A 22,652-nucleotide genomic window follows, 5' to 3' on the forward strand; every position below is an offset into this window, starting at 1 on the left:
ATGTAGTAACTTGAATTAATCCAGATGTATACCAGATTCTGTGTTGTTAAGTATTGATTATTTCACGTAAAGTGACTGATTATTCTGTTTTTATTTTGTTAAAACCTACAGACTAATCAAATTCATATTCGGATTGAGATCATGAACCGATTGATATTAGACCACCATTGAAAACCTGGAAGCACTGAACAGCCGTTTCGTCTTATTGTGGGACTTCTCAGCGATGCGCGCCCACGGTCCCGCTCGCGGGATTCGAACCCAGGGCCTTCGGTCTCACGCGCAAACGTTCATCCTACTGGACCACTGAGCCGGCATCCAGTGATGTTAATGTCTAACGTCAACCAATCTAAGAAGTTGCGCAACCATCTTCCATTGTACTGAGGTAGACATCTGTTTCTACCCGTCACGGATTAGCTCCACTGATCACGGTTTCCAGGTTTTCAATGGTGGTTTAACATCAATCAGTTCATGATCTCAACCAAAACTTAACAATCTCTACAACCCCTATACTGATAAATTCATATTCAATTACTTCTCATTAGGTATTTACTCAATCTGAATTTTGACGTTACTCTACATTAAAAATTAGTATTTTTCATTCATTAAAATGGGAAGATGAAGGATAACTACTGAATTCCAATGAAATGACTGATTAGTAGCATGTTTATCACAATAATTAAAGAGACCAGATTTCATTTATAATGTAATTATGAATGATCTGTACATATAAGATAAATTATTTCTGAATAAATTCACTTGGTATTGTTTACTTGAGTTTTCCCATTGATGCTTAGGACTTCACTGATCACAGTTTCTCATTAGAACTCCAAGGAATCACCTTTCAAACCTAATCACTATTGAACACATGATAATTATTAGTAGACGGTTGTAAAGATTATTGAATTTTTGATTGAGATCATAAATCAATTAATGTAAGATCATCATTAAAAACCTGGAAGCAATGGAAGCACAAGAATATTATACTAATTATATATGTTATTTCAATGGTTAATATCATGAGTCAGTTGAAGCTAGACCACCATGAAAAACCTGGAAGCACCGGATGGCCGTTTCGTCCCATTGTGGGACTCCTCAGTACTGAGCATCCACGACCTCGCCCCTGCAAGATCCGAACCCAGAACCTACTGATCTCGCGCGCTACTAGGTTTTCCATGGTGCATTTAGTTTCAACTGACTCATGATCTTAACCATCGAAATTCCTATAATATCCACAAAACCCATCTGATATTAATCAACATATGCTCATTAGTGACTGGCTTCAACAGGTATATCCTGGACTTCTAGTGAGAAGCAGTGACCAGTGGAGTTCAACCGGGTCAGTTGTGAGATAGTAACTCACTAATGACAATGGTGGACGTGTCGCTGAATTTCGTCGATTATTTGAAGTTAGATATTAACACCATTGGTTGCCGCCTCAGTGGTCTAGTTGTCAAGTGCTTGCGCATGAGACCAGTAGGTCCTGGGTTCGAATCTCGCAGGGGGGTGAGGTCGTGGTTGCGCACTGCTGGGGAGTTCCATGATAGGACGAAACGACCGTCTAGTGCCTCCAGGTTTCCCATGGTGGTCTAGCTTCAACTAACTCATGATCTTAACCATTGAAATTACTATAATATCCACAAAACCCATCTGATATATGTTAATGACTGAAATAAATTAAAGAATGAAATTTTATACAAGCAACATTTTATGTACACCAATTTGATTTAACTTATCAAACAAAGAAAGGTGTCGAATTGTTTTTCGACAGAACTAAAACAAATTACTTAATAATATTGATTATTTATCATTGATTATGGTTCATTCTTGTTTTAGAAAGTTGTTAACTATTCATAAATACCGCTAATAAATTTGAAAAGAAAAAAGAAAAAAAAAGAAAAATCTACTTCAAAAATACTTAAAACACTTTTAGTTAAATCTATAATTTATGTTACATTTATTGTAAGTGAATTGTTTAGATGAATGGAAATATAAGTTAATGTAAATGATTTGTTGAGATTATTAAGTTTTATAGTTTAGATCATGAATTGATCTTAATTGGATAACCATTGGCAAATTAAGAATCAGAAGGGGTTTTGTGGAGATTGTAGTGATTTCGACAGTTGAGATCATGAATCAATTGATGTTAGACAGCCATTAAAAACCTGGAAGCACTGGATGGCAGTTTCGTCCTCTTGTGGGACTCCCCAGCAGTGCGCATCTACGACCCCGCCTCGCAGGGATTGGAACCCAGGACCTACAATAGGACGAAACGGCCGTCCAGTGCTTCCAGGTTTTCCATGGTGGTCTAGTTTCAATTGACTTATGATCTCAACTATTGAAAATATTACAACATTCACAAAACCGCCTCTGATATTAATTAACATATGCTCTCTAATGATTAGCTTCAAGTGATAAATCCTGGAGTTCTAGTGAGAAGCAGTGACCAGTGGAGTTCAACCGGGTCATTTGTGAGGTAGTAACTCACTGATGACAACGGTGGACGTGTCTCTGAATTTCGTGGATTAGTTGAAGTTAGACATTAACAACGTTGGATGCCGTCCGGTTCAGTGGTCTAGTTGGTTAAGACCTTGGCGCTGGACTGATAGGTCCGGGTTTTGAATTCCACGAGTCGGGGTCGTGGATGCGCATTGCTGCGGAGTCCCATAATAGGACGAAACGGCCGTGCAGGGCTTTTAGGTTTTCCATGTTGGTCTAGCTTCAATTGACTCATGATCTCAACTGTTGAAATTAAGAATCATTGAACAATTATATCATCTTGATATGATATTATAAGCTAATTGTAAAATATTGTAGAGTTCACTGAAGTTGGTAGTGTAAACTAGTCGGTATGAATAGTATGTGCTTAGTTCTAGATTACAGATTTTTAGGTTCAATTCTCGTTAAGTTGTGGCCATGTAAAGTTGTAGAGTCTTTTACTAGAGCGAGAATCTATTCAATGCTTCATGATTTCTAAGAGTGGTTTGACTTTGATCATTTCGTAATGTTAACCATGAAGTAAATTATTACCAATAAAACAATAAATGGAATTCTACCATGATTTTATCATTTTGGGTATGAAGTAATAAACAGCTTTGTATATTGTTCATAATTATATCTCGGTATGTATTATTTTTACAAAACCCTTCATGTCAACGTAGTGATAATCCTTCGACAATGAACTCAGTTGAAGTGTTATTTAAAACTAGGAAACATCAATTTTTCCCTTCATATAAAGATCTACTAACTATCGGCATCTATAATAGAATTCAAGTTCCATGAGTTACACTGTGAATGAGATATCATGCAACCAGTGAATTGAAGTTGAATAATTCTGTCTGTTCGTAATATGGTATAATATTCAACCAATTTTTACATTAGATAACTGGTTCATTACTGATTTTCATCATGACTTATAATGAGTACATCACCAAGTTCATCTCCATGTTAGTTGCTAGATACAACACCTACAAATCATTAAAATCATGAACTGATCTAAGTTCGACAACCTTTGAAAACCTGAAAGTGTTGGATGACCGTTTTGTCCTTGTATGGGACTCCTCATCAGTGCATTGATCCACGACCCCGCATGAGGCAATCGAACCGAGAACCTTCTGTAACGCATACGAACATCTAATCTTTAGATCAGTTCATGGTTTCGATGATATTCAAAAATTTTCATAACCCCTTACTTACCTGTAGATCTGTTCGTGATAACAGTTAAGTTTAAGCTGTACTAAATCTCCAATAAACCGAATTACCTTGTTTACTGGTTTACTTAAACATGAAATTGACCTAAATTCACTTGGTATCAACTGCAGTCTTAAACATCAATGGGAAGACTCAAGTTAACAATACCAAGTGAATTTGGACTTCACCCCATCGCATAAGCAGGTGGCACTCAGGACTCGGTATCTAAGTGGATAACGTGATGAAGTTCGAAGCGGACGTTACTGGGTTGAAGTCTCAGAGTGAACGTCAACTCTGAGATGCAGGTACACCCGGCCAACGAGTCCCAAACAGAATGAAACGTCCATCCCGGATTTCATTGTTAGTCACTATCCATCATTAATTATAAAACTGACCTATTTGGTAAATATTTATATACTTTGAATACAGATAAAACACATAGACGGAATGAACAGTTTATACTTATGATTCATGTGAACAAATGATTGTAAACAATAAATATGGATCATAAACATTAGATAATTAAATACTCAAAATATAAATTATACTTAATAAAACCCGATGGAAACCAAAAATAATTCTTAAGTTATTGTGTTTAATATAAATCAGTGATCAGGAAAAAATAATCAAACTATTAAAATTAGACATTAACACCGTTGGATGCCGGCCGACTCAGTGGTTTAATGGTTAAGTGCTCGCGCGCGAGACTGATAGTTCCTGGGTTTGAATCTCGCAAGGGGCGTGATCGTGGATGCGCACTGCTGAGGAGCCCTACAATAGGACGAAACAGCCGCTCGGTACTCCACCTAGGGGAGTAGGAAAACCCTGATTCCAAACTGCTGGTGAACATGGGCTCTAGGATCCTGAGGAAACAAATGATGATGGTCACCGGCTATCACGAGATCGCATCCCCTAACATTGCTCCATTAACTAAATCAGACCTTTAGGTTGAAGGCTCCGAGTAATGGTAATTGTATACTGAGAGATATACTCAATTAACTTTTTATAAGTAACTTTAAATCATTAAAATATTAGGTAAACATTAAAATGAAAATAGGTCAATGATTTTTTGAATCCTTCTATAGTATTGTAATGGATTCACTTTAGAAATTCTAGTCAGTTATTGTTTAAATCATGAAATGTTCTGTAGAATGTTTTTTTTGTTGCTGTTCAACCATTAGGTCAGCTTATAATGGAAACTTAATTGTTATGAATCAATTATAAGTTCATGTTTATGTTTGTATGATAGAATCCATTAGAAAATGATTAGTTAGTAAGGAAATTGTATAGCTTCAAGCAAATAACTAGAAGTAATTCATGATATATTAATCGAATATGTATATAAGTAGATTGTAGAATACAACTACTGAATTCAGATAAGGTGTTATGTGATAGTGAAAAGTTTGAACCTCAAATGAATACTTTTGGTTCCTTTTTGTGTTCTTTAAGATAGCTAACTTAATTGAAAAAGCTTTAAAATAGGATATTCAGATAGACAGGTCTACATAGATCAGTTTGTATGGTAAATGTCAAATGAAAAAAAATTAGTTAACAGAAATCCAAGTGTGATGTGAGCTACTTATATTCACATAAGTAGTATATAACGACGGTCAGATATAGAATGTATTTCAGTGGAAGATCGAGAGCGAAAGAAAGGGAACGAAGAGCAATTGGTATGAAAATACAGGAACAATGAAATCTTAGACGATGGACTAAGATTTGCAAAAGGAACGGTCAAGTATGAGACAATTGATTGATATTTTACAAATTAACTATTTACTGTATGGTTCTCGGATTTTAGTGAGATGTTCTGTAATACATTCGATTGCCCCTACTCGTGTTCTTTTTCACTACACAAAGATAAGTGAACTGATTATAAGTTTATAGAATTACTAAATACACCACTTGTATATAAAGCAGGTATTGGTAATTTTTTCCAGATCGAAAATCAAAGCTCATTAATTAAACCATCTAGCTACAAAAACATAATGGGATGATCGGTACTGGTTGCTTTTCTGAACACATAAATAAGTATGCAAATGTATACAGTTAGCATACATTTTTCATTTCTTAAAAGAACATCGCTTCAACCCTAAAATTGTCACTATTCGATTAATAGTTATGAGATACTGTAAATTGAAATGTATAATAACATAGCTATATACTCATATATACATATTGGTTGTTTGGACCATCTCATTGATGTTTAGGATTTTAGTCGACCAGACTTATATACATATGTACATCTTGTGTGAATTGACTTAATACTGCCATTAAAACACAACCCTTTTAAAGCAAAGATAGATAGATAGTGGCTAGCGATGGTATTCAGAATGCACGTTTTGCCCTGAATTCCACTGCTAGACACCATCCATCTCTCCTTAAAATATTTATATACCCTATTGTAACGAAAAAATAGACTTCAAAAGACATGTTATTGTTACAAGTGAAAGATGAGGACAACTAAAGAGATTCAAATTATAGTGAAGGTACCATGTAGTGTTCCAGCGTTTCAAATAATTTTTTTAATTAATATTAACGCCAATCACTTGATCAAGCCTCCCTTCAATAAAACTGAACGATAATAATTATAACAGTTGAGGTCATAAGTCAATTGAAGCTAGATCACAATAAAAAACCTGGAAGCACTGGATGGCCGTTTCATCCTATTGTAGGACTCCTTAGCAGTGCGCATCCACGATCCTGCCTCGTGAGACTCAAACCCAGAACCTATCGGTTTCATGCGTGAACGCTTAACCATTAAACTACTGAGCCGAACGGCATCCAAGGATGTTAATGTCTAAATTCAACTAATCCACCAAATTGAGCCACATCTCCACCATTGTGTTCAATGAGTCGCTATCTCACAACTGACCCGGTTGAACTCCACTGGTCACTGCTTCTCACTAGAACTCCAAGAAATACCTGTTGAAGCCAGTCACTAATGAGCATATGTTGATGAATATCAGAAGGGGTTTTTATGGATATTATAATAATTTTAATAGTTGAGATCATGAGTCAATAAGACGAAACGATCGTCCAGTGCTTCCAGGTTTCCCATTCTGGTCTAACTTCAATTGACTTATGATTTCAACTATTAAAATAATAATTATGTCAAACAATTAACTAGAAATGTTTTATTAACTGATGACTAACCTATAAAATACAAATTTATCCAACATCTATCTGTCAAATAACTTGTATTCGTTAGTTAGTATAATGTTTCTTTGTTAAGCAGTTTATAGGTGTGTCATTCTATTAGAAAATGTGCATATCATCTATTTTCTAGTATTCATTCGTTCATTCAGATGTATTGTGCTATTAGTTAATAAGCAGTAGTTTAGATGGTTTGTCATGCACATTTATGTATACTGAATAGATCTTTGTTACAATCGCTTAAAGCTTAAATTATTCATTTATCTTACAAATATATCACCCTCATACTATTAAATAAGAATAAACTGATACCGTGGTGCGTGCTACTTATATTGACATAAGTAGTAAATAACACGAGTCAGGAATGTAATGTCCGGCAGCAGAAGATGGGAAAGATCAAGAAAGGAAGAGGGGGAATAGAAAGCAATTAGTATCGAAATGCAAGAACAACGAAGTTCGAGACAATTATTGAACATTTTGCAAATTAGGTATCATAGTATGGTTTTTCTATTTTACCAAGTAACTCTGTAATGTTGTGCTAAATATAATTCGGTTGTCCTCACCTATGTTCTGCTTCACCACAATACTAATCCAAATGTATCATTGAAATGTTACTTATTTATTAGGAGTTGAATTATACATTAGTCAACTATACACGAAAATATATGCAGTAAACAACTAAATTCACTTGATGTTGTTTTACTTTTATCTTCCTATTGTTATTTAGGACTGTAATTGATCAGTCTCATGTTGGCATATGTGCATCCTGTGCAGATTGCCTCAATATAGCCTTAAGTCACAAGCTTTTTAAGCAAAGAGACAATGATAAGTCTTGAGTGCTCTTTTTTGTGTTATAACTAATTTCTATTTTTAAAATAATAATTATTTTTTTGGTTAGCGTTCTTTCTTGGCGAGTTAGTTTTCTACGGGATGAGGTTGCTAACCCCATGCTCAACCCTCCTCCTTTATTCGGGATTGGGACCGGCAGTAGCCCCCAGAGTGACTTCAGGAGGAGTTTTAAAAGAATAGTTAATTTTCCATATGATTTATGATTCCGAATTATAATCCATACTACTCAACAGAATTATAATTATCAATTTAATTAAGCCTTACATAATACACAAAGATTTAAGTAATAGAGAAGAGGAGGCTTTCATGATTTAAACATGTTACAGAACAATACAGTGGCAGAAAGACTCAGTCTCTACTATGAAAAACTACAGTGTTTATATAGTATTTTCGGTTATTTATTTGCATCTTGGAGTGTTTTCTGAAATGCGAAATGTCTTCTCTTCTGGTTCGTCAGTGTTCTGCTTATGCCGTGTTTTTTTGAGACTCAGAATGTTTTCTCTCCGTCTGATGATTGTGCTGGCTTTGAGGTATAAATACTACTTATGAGCAATCTTGCGAACAATTTATTTAAAAGGATTCTATAGAGATTGATTTAGTTTGTATGCAATATTCATTGCAATAGAACTTCAGTTTAATTGTAATAATTAGCTCACTAGTGTTGTTGAAACTAGATCATCATGGAAAACCTGGAAGCACTAGATGACCGTTCCGTCCTATTGTGGAACTCCTCAGCAGTGAGCATCAACAACCCCGTCTCGCTAGATTCTAACCTAGGACTTATCGGTCTCGCGCGTGAGCACTTAACCACTAAACCACTGAGCTGGCCGGCATCCAGCGGTGTTAATGTCTAACTTCAATTGATCCACGAAATTCAGTGACACATCCACCATTGTCATCACTGAGTTACTATCTAACATAACATAATGGTAAATTGAGAATCATAGATCAGTAAATAATGTACAGTTCATCAAACACATCGGGATGTTGGTGGAAATTTGTAGCTCAGAATAATGATCCATGTAGAGCTGAATTCTTTTCAACTGGATGGCTTAATAATGAATCTTTCATTTTTATTTATTAGTATAAACCTTAGATAGAAGAAAGCTGGTTTATTTTCACTTATATCAATCTATGTGTATAATCGTACACACATATTTGGCTGGTAAAATATTGAAATCTCGGACAGAGGGAATACAAATAATACCAGAGAATTTATAGAAGTTTGGAACTTAGATCAATCAACGATTAATAAATATGCCGATATCGATCCCATTTTTCACCCAGTTAAAAAAACACAACTAAAAATGACTGCTTGGTCATGAATTAGGACAACGAAGAAGGCAATCACAATAAATAAGCTTAAGAAAACAAACCGTTAACTATAGTTAAAGCCTATATATAGTACAATAGTGGATGAAACTTTGTTTAACTCACTCTGGAAAACTTCTCTATGAATGTTACCAATTTTTAGTTACGCTATCAATGTTTATTTCAAATAAATACAGCATCATTTATAAAAGAGGTTAAATTTTTCCCAGTTTAACATCGCAGATCTATCTCCAGTGAACGGCCATTAAAAACCAAAGGGAAATGGATAATGTTTCGTTATGATATGTCACTCCTCAGTAATTTGTATTAATAACTCTACATGTTAGGGGTTGAATCTAGGACTTACGAACTCAACTCAGGGTTTTTCTTGGATGTACACAGATAAGGAATTCCATAACAGAACGAAATAGCTATTCAATTCTTTCTGATTTTCAATGCTTATCTATCAAAGATCAATCCATGATATAAACTCGTGAAGAATATAGAATCAATATCAAATCTCTGCAACATGGCACACATTAACTACTAATGTCTCATTCTGGAATTGTATTCCATTTTTTAAATTATGTTTTACCGCAAAGAAAAAAACATAAACATACTCATCTGATTGCATGTATAAAATTAAGTTTATAGTGCTTAACAATTTGACATCACTTACACAGTGACTTCATCATACTCTTCTGTATTAGAATTTATCTGAATGCTCTTACTTATCGATGTAATGAACAAGAACACGAATGGGGACAACCGAATGTAGTTGAACATGAAGTTACAGAACGTCTTAGTAAAATCTGTGAACCATACTTACATACTTACGCCTGTTATTCCCAATGGAGCATAGGCCACCAACCAGAATTCTCCAACGCACTCTGTTCTGGGCCTTCCATTCTATTTCTATTCAATTGTTGTTTATTCTTCTCACGTTCTTCTCCATTTCTCGGCATAATGTATTCTTTGGTATTCCTCTCCTCCTTTGACCTTGGGGATTCCAAGTCAGGGCTTGCCTTGTGGTGTAGTTGGGTGATTTCCTCAGTGTGTGTCTTATCCACTTCCATCGCTTCTTCCTGACTTCTTCCTCCGCTGCGATCTGATTTGTTCTCTCCTACAATAGGTTGTCTCTGATAGTGTCTGGCCAACAGATCCCAAGAATTTTGTGTAGACAACTGTTAATAAACAGTTGTATCTTCTGGATGATGGCTTTCGTAATTCTCTATGTTTCCGCCTCATACAATAGAATTGTTTTGACATTTGTATTGAGAATTCTGACCTTGGTGTTGGTTGACAGTTGTTTTGAGTTCTAGATCCGCGCCTTCACATCTGCATCAGATCCACCGTGTTCATCAATGATGCCGCTTGTTCAAGAATGAAACAATAAGCCACAACTTACCTCAAAATTACCAATCATGATAATGTAAACCAACTCAATTGTTTAGTTTAATATGTTCCTATTACTAATGATGACTACCAAACTATAACGAAACAGCTTTTCAGCACAAAATGGTTTCCAACAGATTTTCAATTTTTATCACCCGTTGTAATTAACAACACATAAACAATAGGAATACTGAGATTATCATTAATAGGGAACAATTTAATTAGCTTAACTATAACTTTGTTTTGTTATAACCTGAGTACCGTAAACTTAAAGGTTACTTATATTAGATGAATATGGTTGATAGTTAAGTTTTTAAAAAGATCCAGAAATTAGGTTTTGATGTTAATCAACCCTTACTGACATAGTATCTATATAATCTTAGACGAAATTGTACCCGGTTGTATGATTCGAATCCACATCAACTAATATGTTTTACTACAAATATATATATATATATCGTTTGTTTATCTATTATGGTTTTAATCAGAAAGGGGTTTTTGTCGATATTATAGTAATTTAATAGTTGAGATTATGAGTCAATTAAGACTAGATCAATGATGTGCGGTGACGCGATTTCGTGGATCAGTTGAAGGTAGCCATTAACACCGATGAATGGATGCGTACAGCTGAGGAGTCCTACAATAGGACGAAACGGCCATTCAGAGCTTCCAAGATTTTCATGGGGGTCTAACTTTAATTGACTTATGAATTCAACTATTAAATTATGTAAAAAAAGGAATTAGAATCAGTCAACTTAATGTGAATAGTGTTTAGTTTAATTCTACTGTAATATAAAATTTGAAATTGATCTAGTATCATGTTGTCTATGGTGGTCAAGGATATTAAAGTGAACGTGAATACAAGTGAGGACAACAGAATGTAGTTCAATACAAACTTACAAAACGCTTTAATAAAATCTGGGATCCATACAGCAAAAACTTAATTTGCAAAATGTTAAACAGTTGTCTCAAACTTGACTATTCCTTTTGTAAATGTCGATCAATCGTCTCAGATTTGACTAATTCTTCTTTTCCACATCAATTACTCTATATTCTTCTTCTTCTCTTGTCTTCAATCTTCTTAACCTTCTGCTGCCAGGTATTTCGCTTTCTATTGATGCTACATACTACTTATATTTATTAACATCAGTAGTACACGCCACAATATATCATTTTTAAATTGTTATATTCTATTTATATTGTACATAATTTATGATTCGTAAAATAGATGCTGATAAAGAAGAAGTTTACTTATTATTCTATTAATTAGTCATAGTCAATGTGGAACTCAATACTTACACAAGCATTGCTCAAAATTATATTATACATCAGATGTTACGATTATTTTAGTTTGATAATGATTGAAAAATGAAACCGTTCAAAGTTAATTAGAGTTCAGCATAAATGATATAATTAAACCATTCATTTATAATTTTACTACCTTTACCACTATGAGATTTGAATCGACAACTGCATCTCCGAGCTAATGTGGTATGATGCACATACGTACGAAGTTCTACGTTGTTACTGACTGACTGACTGACGTGAAGATGAGCACAGATGAGGACAACAGATTATATTTAGTACAAAATTACAGAGTTACTTCATAAAATAGAAAACTTATACACCAATACTTCATTTGCAAAATGTTCATCAATTGTTTCATACTTCATTGCTCCTACATTCCCATACCAATTGCTTTCTGTTCCCATTCTTCTCTTCACGATCTTTTCAAACTTCTGCTGTTAGACATTCTATTCCTAACTAACGTTATATACTACTTATGTCGATATAAATAGCACATACTTATATTACTATTATTATTATTATTATTATTTGTAGAGAGATTGTCCTTCTGGTCAATTAAGTAAAAAGAAATTTATTGAAGTCTATTCTGGATTTTTCCCTGATGGTGATGCTGAAGAATTTTGTACACATGTATTTCGAACATTCGATAAAGATAATTCTGGAAAAATTGATTTTAAAGAATTTCTATTAGCAATTAATATTACATCAGGTGGTAAACCAGAAGAGAAACTTGAATGGGCATTTCAAATGTATGATATTAATGGTAATGGAACTATTGAAAAGCATGAAATGGTTGAAATTATCAAAGTGAGTAGAATAGATTTTATTTATAATAATTATTAATATATATTATAGTGAATCAATGATTGACAGATGTTTCAGTAAAGAAGAGTTGTATGGGTTTTTAAAGTATGAAATGTTATATCATGGAATAATTATAATTAAACAACCTTTGATGACCATGAAGCACTAGATAGTTATTTCGTCCTAGCATGCGACTCTTTGAAAGTAAGCATTCACGACCCCACTGGGTTCCACAGTTGGATTCTCTGGGTCTTGTGATGGAAGTTTAATCTACTGACTGCTGAGGTGACATTAAATGGCCTAAATTTCTAATATTAGTGAGATTCAATTGTGGTCACCCACTATTGAATCATGAATATGAATTGCTGAGGAGACCTAAACTATGACGAAATAGTCACCCAGAGCTTCTTAGTTTCCAGTTATGGTCCAAATGATACTAGTATCTTGTATAAAACTACAAACAAGACCATCAGGACAGGCAGGTTAATTATCTACTGATGAACTTTGGAAAGCATAGTTCCACTTGAATTAAGCACTGATGGTCCCATTGGCAGTCACATCATCCTGGTCTGTAAAAGTATAATCATCAGTAGCATTTATCTAAGCTGAAAATCTTATAATGTGGATAGATATAATGTTGATTGTGAATTGCTATGGAACCACCTATTTCTTTCTCTTTTCGAAAACAGAAATGTTTTTATTACTTTGCCAAAATTGCATGCAGTTAGAGTTTATGTTTAGTGATTAGGAAGAGTCGGTAGGAAGTCATAAATGTAGATTTTCTATAAGTTGAATTTTATCATCAAGAGGTATTGGCCATCTTAAGAGGATGTGTGCCCTTGTACTGGATTCAAACATGGTCATTTATTGTTATAACTAATACCTCTAAGTTACTGAAAGTGAGACAAATCTTTTATAGGACTGAAATATGTACTTTGATTGATTGCTAAATGGTAAGTGATACCATATTTGTCATATTTTAATTCTAACTATGATGTCAGGCTTCCTAGATGGCTAAAATTAGTAGGAAGGACATCCTACTTGACTTGGGTTTCTCACTAGTTAGTGATCGACAGCAAGGTATACTTATCATCTTGGACAAGTTGAAACTCATTGTGAGATTCAAGCTAGTGTCACTCAGTTTCACAGTCTAACTCCAGGGTTCAGATTACACCATAAGAATATGTTCTCTGAAGATTGTAAATATGCATTGCTTACTAGTACTGATAATGAGACACGTGTGTTTAAAGTTTTGTAGCACTTGGCTTTAAATACGGAACATCAAAGTTTGAAACATGTCATGTCGATTCACCTTGACCAGAAATCAAGTTACAACTTATTTGATAGAATTCAATCAATACTTAGCACAATATCAACATAATATTGATTTCTATATAGTAATAGGTCAAACTACAGTCTTTCAATCATTTAAGAATGATTTCCAAATAAACTAGGAATATACAAACTCACATATATCTTGAATATTCTATGAATCTACTTGAATTATTTAAATCTAGAATTCGACATAGAATATGGTTATACAACTCCCTCTTTTACTGTTTTAGACATTTTCACAGGTTAATAAAGCTAACCAGTACAAAACGATATATGTAGACAAACGAACACAGAAACGTGACGTTAATTCGTTTAAAAAAAACTTTAGATTTATCAGCTATTTGATACTGATAACAAAGTATAATGTTATTCCAACATCTTGTCAATATCATTCTGTATTGTCTGTTATGAAGTATTAACACATTGTTAGCTATTAACAGTCTATGTACACTATGATTGGCTATTATGCATGTATGTTCATATTCCAAAATATGAGAAATGTAAACAATTAAATCAGTATTATAGATTTAAACTTCCATTTACATATGAATCTTCCAATATGTTCATACATTGAAGTTAGTAGATAGGATATCCTAGACAATAATTTGTTTCTTGATAGATGTTCACTAATAAAAGCGTATCTATAATCTTGACACCACTGATACTCCATATAGATTGCAAACGCATGTGACTCAATTTCAGGACCCGAACTACTACTGACCCATTAGGTTCGTGACTGAATCTCTCATTATTAATATCTATATCAATATGTATATGAGTGTGAAATTAAGTTATTTGTTGTCAAGTAATAATAAATAAGGTCTCTGAGAGTTGAACCTAGGCCATCATGGAAAACCTGGAAGCAGTGGACGGCCGTTTCTTCCCATTGTTGACAGTTATTAGATCGAGAACTGATGAAAACTAGGAGGAGGGAGTGACATCTCTGTTTTGCTCTAGTTCATAATAGTGAATAGTTGTTTGAGCGTCGAATGTAGTCAGCTTAAAAGCTTAAACATAGATTATGTATCAGTTGACACTTAATGATAGAATATAACCTGGGGTGTTGAGAGGGTTGACATTCATTTTGTAATTCAAACTGTGCATCACATAGATTCACAGTTATAAACGTTATCAATGAGCTGGATTAGTTTCCACATTTCAGCTTGATCAATCGAATTCGATCAGTAAGAAAGGACTAAGGAAACTTGACATTGACGACTATTTATCATATGCTCAGAATTCAATTAGACAACACTTCAAGTTCAAAAAGTACTGAACAGCTATTTCGTCCCAATACATAACTCCTTAGTGATACTCATCTACCATCTCATTAAAGGTTGACCTTACAACCTCCAAGACTATCAGCATACACTTAACCTTTAGGTTAATGAGTTGGAAATCAATAGTTTATATATCTAACTTCGCTAAATATTAAGCAAATATTATCCACAGCTTTTAGTGAAATTTGTATTTATGTTCAACATGATTAAACCCCATTGTTCACAATAAGGTCTTGAATGTACACTACTGATAAATGTCATCATTGATTTCAATGATTACTTAACCAGAATCAGTCCATAATAGGAACAATCTTTTCATTTCCCTGCATTGTTTTTTAAATGTAACATTTTTATAATCAACTATTTACTAGAATAATTAGTTCAGTAAAACAAAAATAATGGTTTATAACATGACATGGAATATTTAACAGACAACACTTCAACTAGTTAGTGTTCATATTCCAATGTATCTCTCTTTTTATTTATTTAAGTTTCCTGTTTAAACTTTATCTAAATTGATGTACAGGCAACTGTTTGTTTGTTTGTTTGTTTGTCAGTTAGTTAGTTTGATGTTTTATCTGCTTCATTAATAAACCGAAAAATAATTCTAACTAGTATAAATACTTCTGGAGATTTTTGTTGTTGTTGAAAAGTAGAGTGGGAAAAGAATTGTAAACATAAAGACATATCCATTGTGTAGTCAAGCGTTAAGTGGAAATATTTTTAGCAAAAATTCTATGTATATTGATATAGAGTTGTGAAGATTTTTGAATATTACTGAAATCATTGACCGGCCAATGTTAGAAGATCATGGAAAACCCGGAAGAATTGGATGGCCGTTTCGCCATTGTATGGGATTCCTCGTATCCGTGACTATGCATGCAGGTTGAAACTCAATAATTTCTACAACCTCTTACTGATAATAATCTTGTGCCCACTAATGACTAACTTCCAGAGATAATTCTCGGAGTTATAGTGAGAAGCCGTGACCAGTGAAGTTCAACCGTGTTGGGTGTATGGCAACTACCCATTGTAGAGAATGGAAGATGGTCGCGCAATGTCGTAGATTGATTAAAGTTAAACATTAACCTCAATGGAAGCCGATTCAGTGATCTAGAGGTTAAGTGTTTCCGCGCACGACCGAAGGTCCTGTGTTCGATTTCCGCGTGTAGGGTTACGGATGCGCACTGCTGTGGAGTTTCATACTAGGATGAAATTTCCATCCAACTTCTAACACTGGTCAGTTCATTATTTCAGTGAATATACACATATACATATATGCATATATAATTCGGAAAACAGATGTTTTCAAGTAAATAATCTCCTTATCCGTTGTCATCTATCAACAAAAAACCCGTAAATATTATGAACATTGAAAGGTTTTACAAACTATACACATTACTATAAATAATATGGAAAGGATTTAAGTGATACATTCATAATATGAAACATTAAAAAGAAACTGGAAAATGGAAGAGTATATGAACAAACAAACAAAGAAACAAACAATTGAGAGTACACAACACACCTTCGAAAGTAATCAAAACAAAAGCTTACAAGACAATTGTCAACACTAGTCCAGTGACACTGTAATAAGTGATATAATGAGAAAATGGTAATTTCCTTCAATTCATTTATCAATGACAATAGTATATAAAAGTAAATAAATGAAAAAGAAGAAAGCAAAACGATTTCCTCTTTTTCATAAACTGAACAAAAATATAGATCTAGTTATATGTAGTAAACAAAAGGTTCTATTCAATTTATATTAATGAAATAATAATAATTATCCCATGAATCAATATCTATCATTCAATTTCCAGTTCTTCTATGTTATTCTTCCTCTACTCCTGATTATACAGAATAATATCGGTGTATATCATGTGCTCTCAGTCAGTCAGTAACAAAGTGAAACTTCTTACGTACGTACATCAGTTCGAGTTGCCATACCACATTAGCGCAGAGATGCAGTTGTCCATTCAAATCCCATAGTGGTAGAGGTGGTAAGAGTATAAGCAGTAATCGGAAAGATTAGGGTTTGAAGATGTTATTCAAAAGAGTATAATCCAGTGAAATAAGGTTGGAATGAGAAAAAAGTAGGGGACATGAAGAATTCGGATGATTAGAATTTGGCAGAACACAGAGAGTGGATATTTCTGCACCATTGTAAACGATTTTGAGCCATGTGCTCTATTGTTTACATAATTTAAAATTTTAATTTCTCTTAGTAAAATTTCGAGATGGTGGAGAAGATTTGTAGCTCAGGTGGATGATTTTGGTGGAGTTTTGTTCTCTGAGCTGGATGGTTTGGTCGTGGAGCTTTCATCGTTCTTCTGAACGACATCATCAGCACAAACTTCAAATATACTTCTATTTGAAGTTTGTGCTGATGATGTCGTTCAGAAGAACGATGAAAGCTCCACGACCAAACCATCCAGCTCAGAGAACAAAACTCCATCAAAAGTAAAATTTCAAAACGAGTTATTTTCGTGAAAACTACATTGTGACTTCATAAACAATGGGAATATTGTCTGTAAAATGCTGTAAACTACATTTATAAAACCAAACAAGTTTCTTTGATCTGTTTACTGATATCGGTTATATAGTCGAGAAAACTTTATAAAGGTTACTAAGTAAATAGAGATAACCGTTACTCTGTTATACGGAATACGATATACAACTAATGACACCCGAACGTATAGAACCTCACAGTCTCAAATTAGAAGAAAAAAGAAGCAGGACAAGTGATTGTTTGGTAAGAATCAAAAATGTGCAAAAAAATCATGGTTATCTATAAATATTAGCGTTAACTACAACATCATTATAATTCAGCCAATCAGCAAGTAGGCAAGTTATGCTGCCATCTAATCGTAGCATGCTACATTGATATTCTAGAAATTTCTATCTAGTTCCAACTACGTAAAAACTCCTCGTCTCCTCTAGGGCGTCTAGAGGCTCCATCCGGCTTCTCGGAAGCCGTCCCAACAATAACAATAGTAGTAGTAGTAGTTTGTACAAATTTCAATGTCACATTGGAATTTGTTCAGGTACATTTTACCATTACTACTTATTAAAAGAAAAAATATGTAATATGAAACCTAATCTCTAAATGAATAATGGTGTGAAATAAGAATTAAAAGAGATAATGCCAAATTCACAATCAGATTGTATAATTGAAAACTAGTTCCCTATCTTTTCTGAATTATTTGATATTACTAGGATTACTACAAAACTATACCTCGTATTCACATTCAATGTATGGACCGAATAAAATTCCAAGAGATAATTAAGAGATTGTACATTGACTATTAAGTTAAAACACTTGATTTCCCATTAAAAGGTTAAGAATTTAATGTCACGCTCTCAATTACTTCAATTTTGGTTATCTAGTTGATATTAATAATTAGCCTTCACGCAATATATAACTCAAAGTTAAGTAATATAAATTTGTATGTGGTAAATCAGGTCTTGAGGTTAAGCGTTCACGCATAAGACCGTAGGTCATAGGTTTAAGTCGTGTGTGGGATCGTGGATGCTCACTGCTGAGGAGTCCCATACTAGAATGAAACAACCTTCTAATGATTCCAGATTTTCAATGATGATTTAACTTAGATCAACTAATGAATTTCATTGTGATGAAAAATATGATTAAACATCAAATATGAATTTCACCATTGTGTCTTTCCTTGTTAAATTACTTTCTAAAGAATGGATCACAATTAAAAATTGGGATTTATTCATGACTATTTTTGCAAATCATGTTATGTAAAATTATGTACCATAGTTCAGTCATGTCTATTAAACGGATATTGGTTAAACAAATGATCGATAAATTTCGGTAAGATACTTGAAAGCTTCAATACATTACATCTTAATAGTAAGTTTACAATGAGAAATGAAGAAAAAGGTGTGTTCTAATCTTTTTTTTTGAGATTTAGTTACCTTTCGAAGAAATAATGAAGTTTACCTTTTGGTGGAGTTTTGTTCTCTGAGCTGGAAGTCTATCTGAAGTTTGTGCTGAGGATGTCGTTCAGAGGAACGATGAAAGCTCCACGACCAAACCATCCAGCTCAGAGAACAAAACTCCACCAAAATCATCCACCTAAGCTACAAATCTTCTCCACCATCTCAATGAAGTTTACCGAATGTGAACATGTAGGAAATGAAACTGCAGTGGATAATGCTTAAATTTATACAGATTGTGACATATATGCTATAGATATAGATTAGTAAAATCATCCTCTGACAGAGTCAAAAAGTTATATTCATCAGAAAACCTCAAGGAGGAATATACGGAAATAAATAACCATCCATAAGTAAATGGATGCTCTCAAGCATTTATAAAGAAATGCAGCTCGGAATATCGAAATAATAGGAAGAAGTTTGCAAAGTTGATCAATTTATGAATAAAATTAATGACTAAAAACAGTTTTAAAAAGCACACTCATCACTCCAAAACTGGTTCCACCATATACAAGACTATGATCAGTAACATAAATAATAAGAGACAAATGTTCATTATAAATCCCGTCTGATTATTTTTATCAATTTACATGTGCATGGCAAAACATTTACATCAGAAGGATAGAAATCCTGATTTCCATTCGTTTTACTGAACTCATTCCTATTAACATATACACCTTTGAGGATAAAACAACTTTTTTAATTTGACATGAGGCTACCTACTAGACAAGAGATATAACATAAACGCAATGAACGTGCTCAAATTTATCAATAAACAGTTCAATCCCATCTTTTTAAGATTTTGCAGGAGCCATAGGGATTAGAATATTTAATCCTTACGATTGTATTCAAAAAGAGTTAATGATTAACCTCTAACAACTTTTCTAACATAAGAATCCGGTGTTCATCTTGTTGCGCTAATGAGGTATGGCGACTTGGACCGATGCATATATGTGCCTGGTCTTACGTTGTAGCTGACTGACTGACTGACTGTGATCTTTTTAGTTAAACTCATATTTCTTTGATCTTTCTAAACAAGCTAAATTTCTTTCCTATTACATAATAGTAATGTTAGGTTCGTTAAGCTTGAATGCTACTACTGATTCGTCGTACTCGAACGGAACGAAGGATCAATGATTCAGAGACTCGATAGCTATTCTGGTCCGTTGTCCCCGACTCAGCTAACTCGATCAAGAAGTCTTGGTAAGGCGTAATAAGTGTATTCTACAGCCAAACAGCAGATACCAAGTCAGGTCAAGCACACAAATCAAGCGTATTTATACAAATATTTACAATCGATATTGTCATGGAAAATTTTTAAACATTAATCAATAAGTTCATCAATTGACCGCTATTTAACATTTAATCGATAATTCATCAATTGACTGTCATTCAAACATTTAATCGATAAGTTAGTCGATAAGATAAAATTAAAAAACATGAGTTTTGTGGATCTATCATCCCCAACAACTAATATCTTAAATATCTTATTCACTTGTATGTAGGTAAAAAGAGTAAGCAAGGAACTACACTGAGTTGATTATTTCCTATAAATATAATTCATTCTCGAAACTGATCAATTACAGTCTTAAACATAAATGGGAAAATTCAAACAGACAATACAAAATGAATTTAAACTTCATCCTACTGCATAAGTTCGTGGCTATCAGAATTCAGTAGCTAAATGAATAGCATAATGATATTTAAAACGAACGGTACTGGATTCGAGTTTCAAAGTGAACATCAACCCTGGGATGTTGGTACATCCAGTCAATAAGTCTTAAGTAGGACAAAACACACATCCTGGATTCCACTACTAGCCATCATCCATCTTTGCTTATAATTCTCGTTTTGTTTAAATTTATATTATATACTTTAAGCGGTTTCTTTTAAATCATTCTAACAATAAGTAGAAATAGAAAATATTGTATAAGATAGAATGCATAACACTGTTATGCTTGTATTCAATGTTTATATTAATCAACTACATGAGTTTTACTATCATTACTTTTTGTTTTAATTCTTGGTCACAGTTGTCAAGGGAAAATCGTTCTATCATACAATTGTCATATAATCTATTGATATTATGAATGAAATCTACTAATGCGACTTTAGTTGGCATAAAAAGTACCTTGTTTGATTAGAAATATGTTTCGTTGAAATATTTCATGATTAGAATGAGTTAGAATAGTTGTTTTTTTACTAAATGAAACCCTACTACTTTTTTGTATCAAAAGATGTTTTTTTGTCGAAATGCATTAAACTATTAATTTTGTAATTTTAATAGTTGCGAGCATGAGTCGATTGAAGCTAGACTACCATAGAAAACCTGGAAGCACTAGATGATCGTTTTGTCCTAGTATTGAACTCATCAACACTGCGCATCTACGATCCTGTCTCGAACGCAAGTGCTTAAACATTAGACTACTGAGCCGGCAACTATCAAGAAATAATATCATATCCACAAAACCCCCTTCTGATATCAATCAACATATGCTCACTAGTGACTGGCTTCAAGAGGTATTTTCTGGAGTTCTAGTGAGAAGCAGTGACCACTGGAGTTCTATTGTAAGATAGTAATTTACTGAAGATAATGGTGGACAATGGCGCAATTCCGTGGGTTGGTTGAATTTAGACATCAACACCGTTGGATGACGGCCGGTTCAGTGGTCTAGTGGTTGAGCGTTCGAGCGCGAGACTGATAGCTTCTGGGTTCTAGTCTCGCAAGGAGTCCCACAATAGCATGTAACGGCCATCCAGTGCTTCCAGGTTTTCCATAGTGGTTTAGCTAAGTAGATTGATTTATTGTACTATAGTTTTGACTTTTTAGAAAATCGAGCTTTTTCTGAATTTCATATCTTCTTTCTTTAATCACGTGGAGGATTATTATTGTTGTGTAAATCATATGGTGATTAGTCTTTGCACTCATAGGAATGCATAGATCTCACTTACACTGAATGAAATCTTCCAGTCATTTGTAATCAGGAATGATAGTAATCAACTGAAAAATTTAGTAGGAATGCATTAAGTTGGAAGTGGCACGATAACCTAACCTTCACGCTGAAAGGCTATTAGAAATTACATTGGGAATCAATTCTAGCTATAAAAAAAATAGATTGATTTTCTAGGCATACTTACTAACAGACTGTACAACATAGGAATCTTAAGTTCAATCCACTGTTTCAAATTAATCGGTGTTTTCTATTAGAGATATTATAGTACTTGAGTGCTTTCTTCAATCGACCTCGATTCACAATAAAAAATTGGATTGACAGAATCGGATCAGAGATAAAAATGAGCTGGCAAAACATGATATTAGTCGTTACTCAATGATCGATCAGTGGTAAATATCTCAATCTTACGGGATATCAGTCATCTGTTGGAAAGCTTAGTGGTAACATTTTAGGTAACACCAGTTAGATCATTTGTGATTGTTATTGAATGACTGCTGTCGAAATATACATGTCGCCAATCCTCCTATATAATCACCGACTTATCTGGTGTTAGTGAATAACGGTATTAAATAAGTCAAATACGAGAATGAATTTCGAATACGTATATATC

The 22,652-nt window shown here is 33.7% G+C and overlaps 1 protein-coding gene across 1 annotated transcript in view; it reads left to right on the top strand.

Annotated features, from left to right (window-relative positions):
* Positions 1–22,652, top strand: part of MS3_00008421 (uncharacterized protein) — a 69,013-nt gene that overhangs the window by 37,423 nt on the left and 8,938 nt on the right. Inside the window, exon 3 of the mRNA XM_012937052.3 lies at positions 12,241–12,513. Coding sequence (XP_012792506.1) covers positions 12,241–12,513 — 273 coding nt within the window. The remainder of the gene's footprint in view (positions 1–12,240; positions 12,514–22,652) is intronic.

Source organism: Schistosoma haematobium, chromosome 6 (genome assembly GCF_000699445.3).
Source record: "Schistosoma haematobium chromosome 6, whole genome shotgun sequence".
Lineage (NCBI taxonomy): Eukaryota > Metazoa > Platyhelminthes > Trematoda > Strigeidida > Schistosomatidae > Schistosoma > Schistosoma haematobium.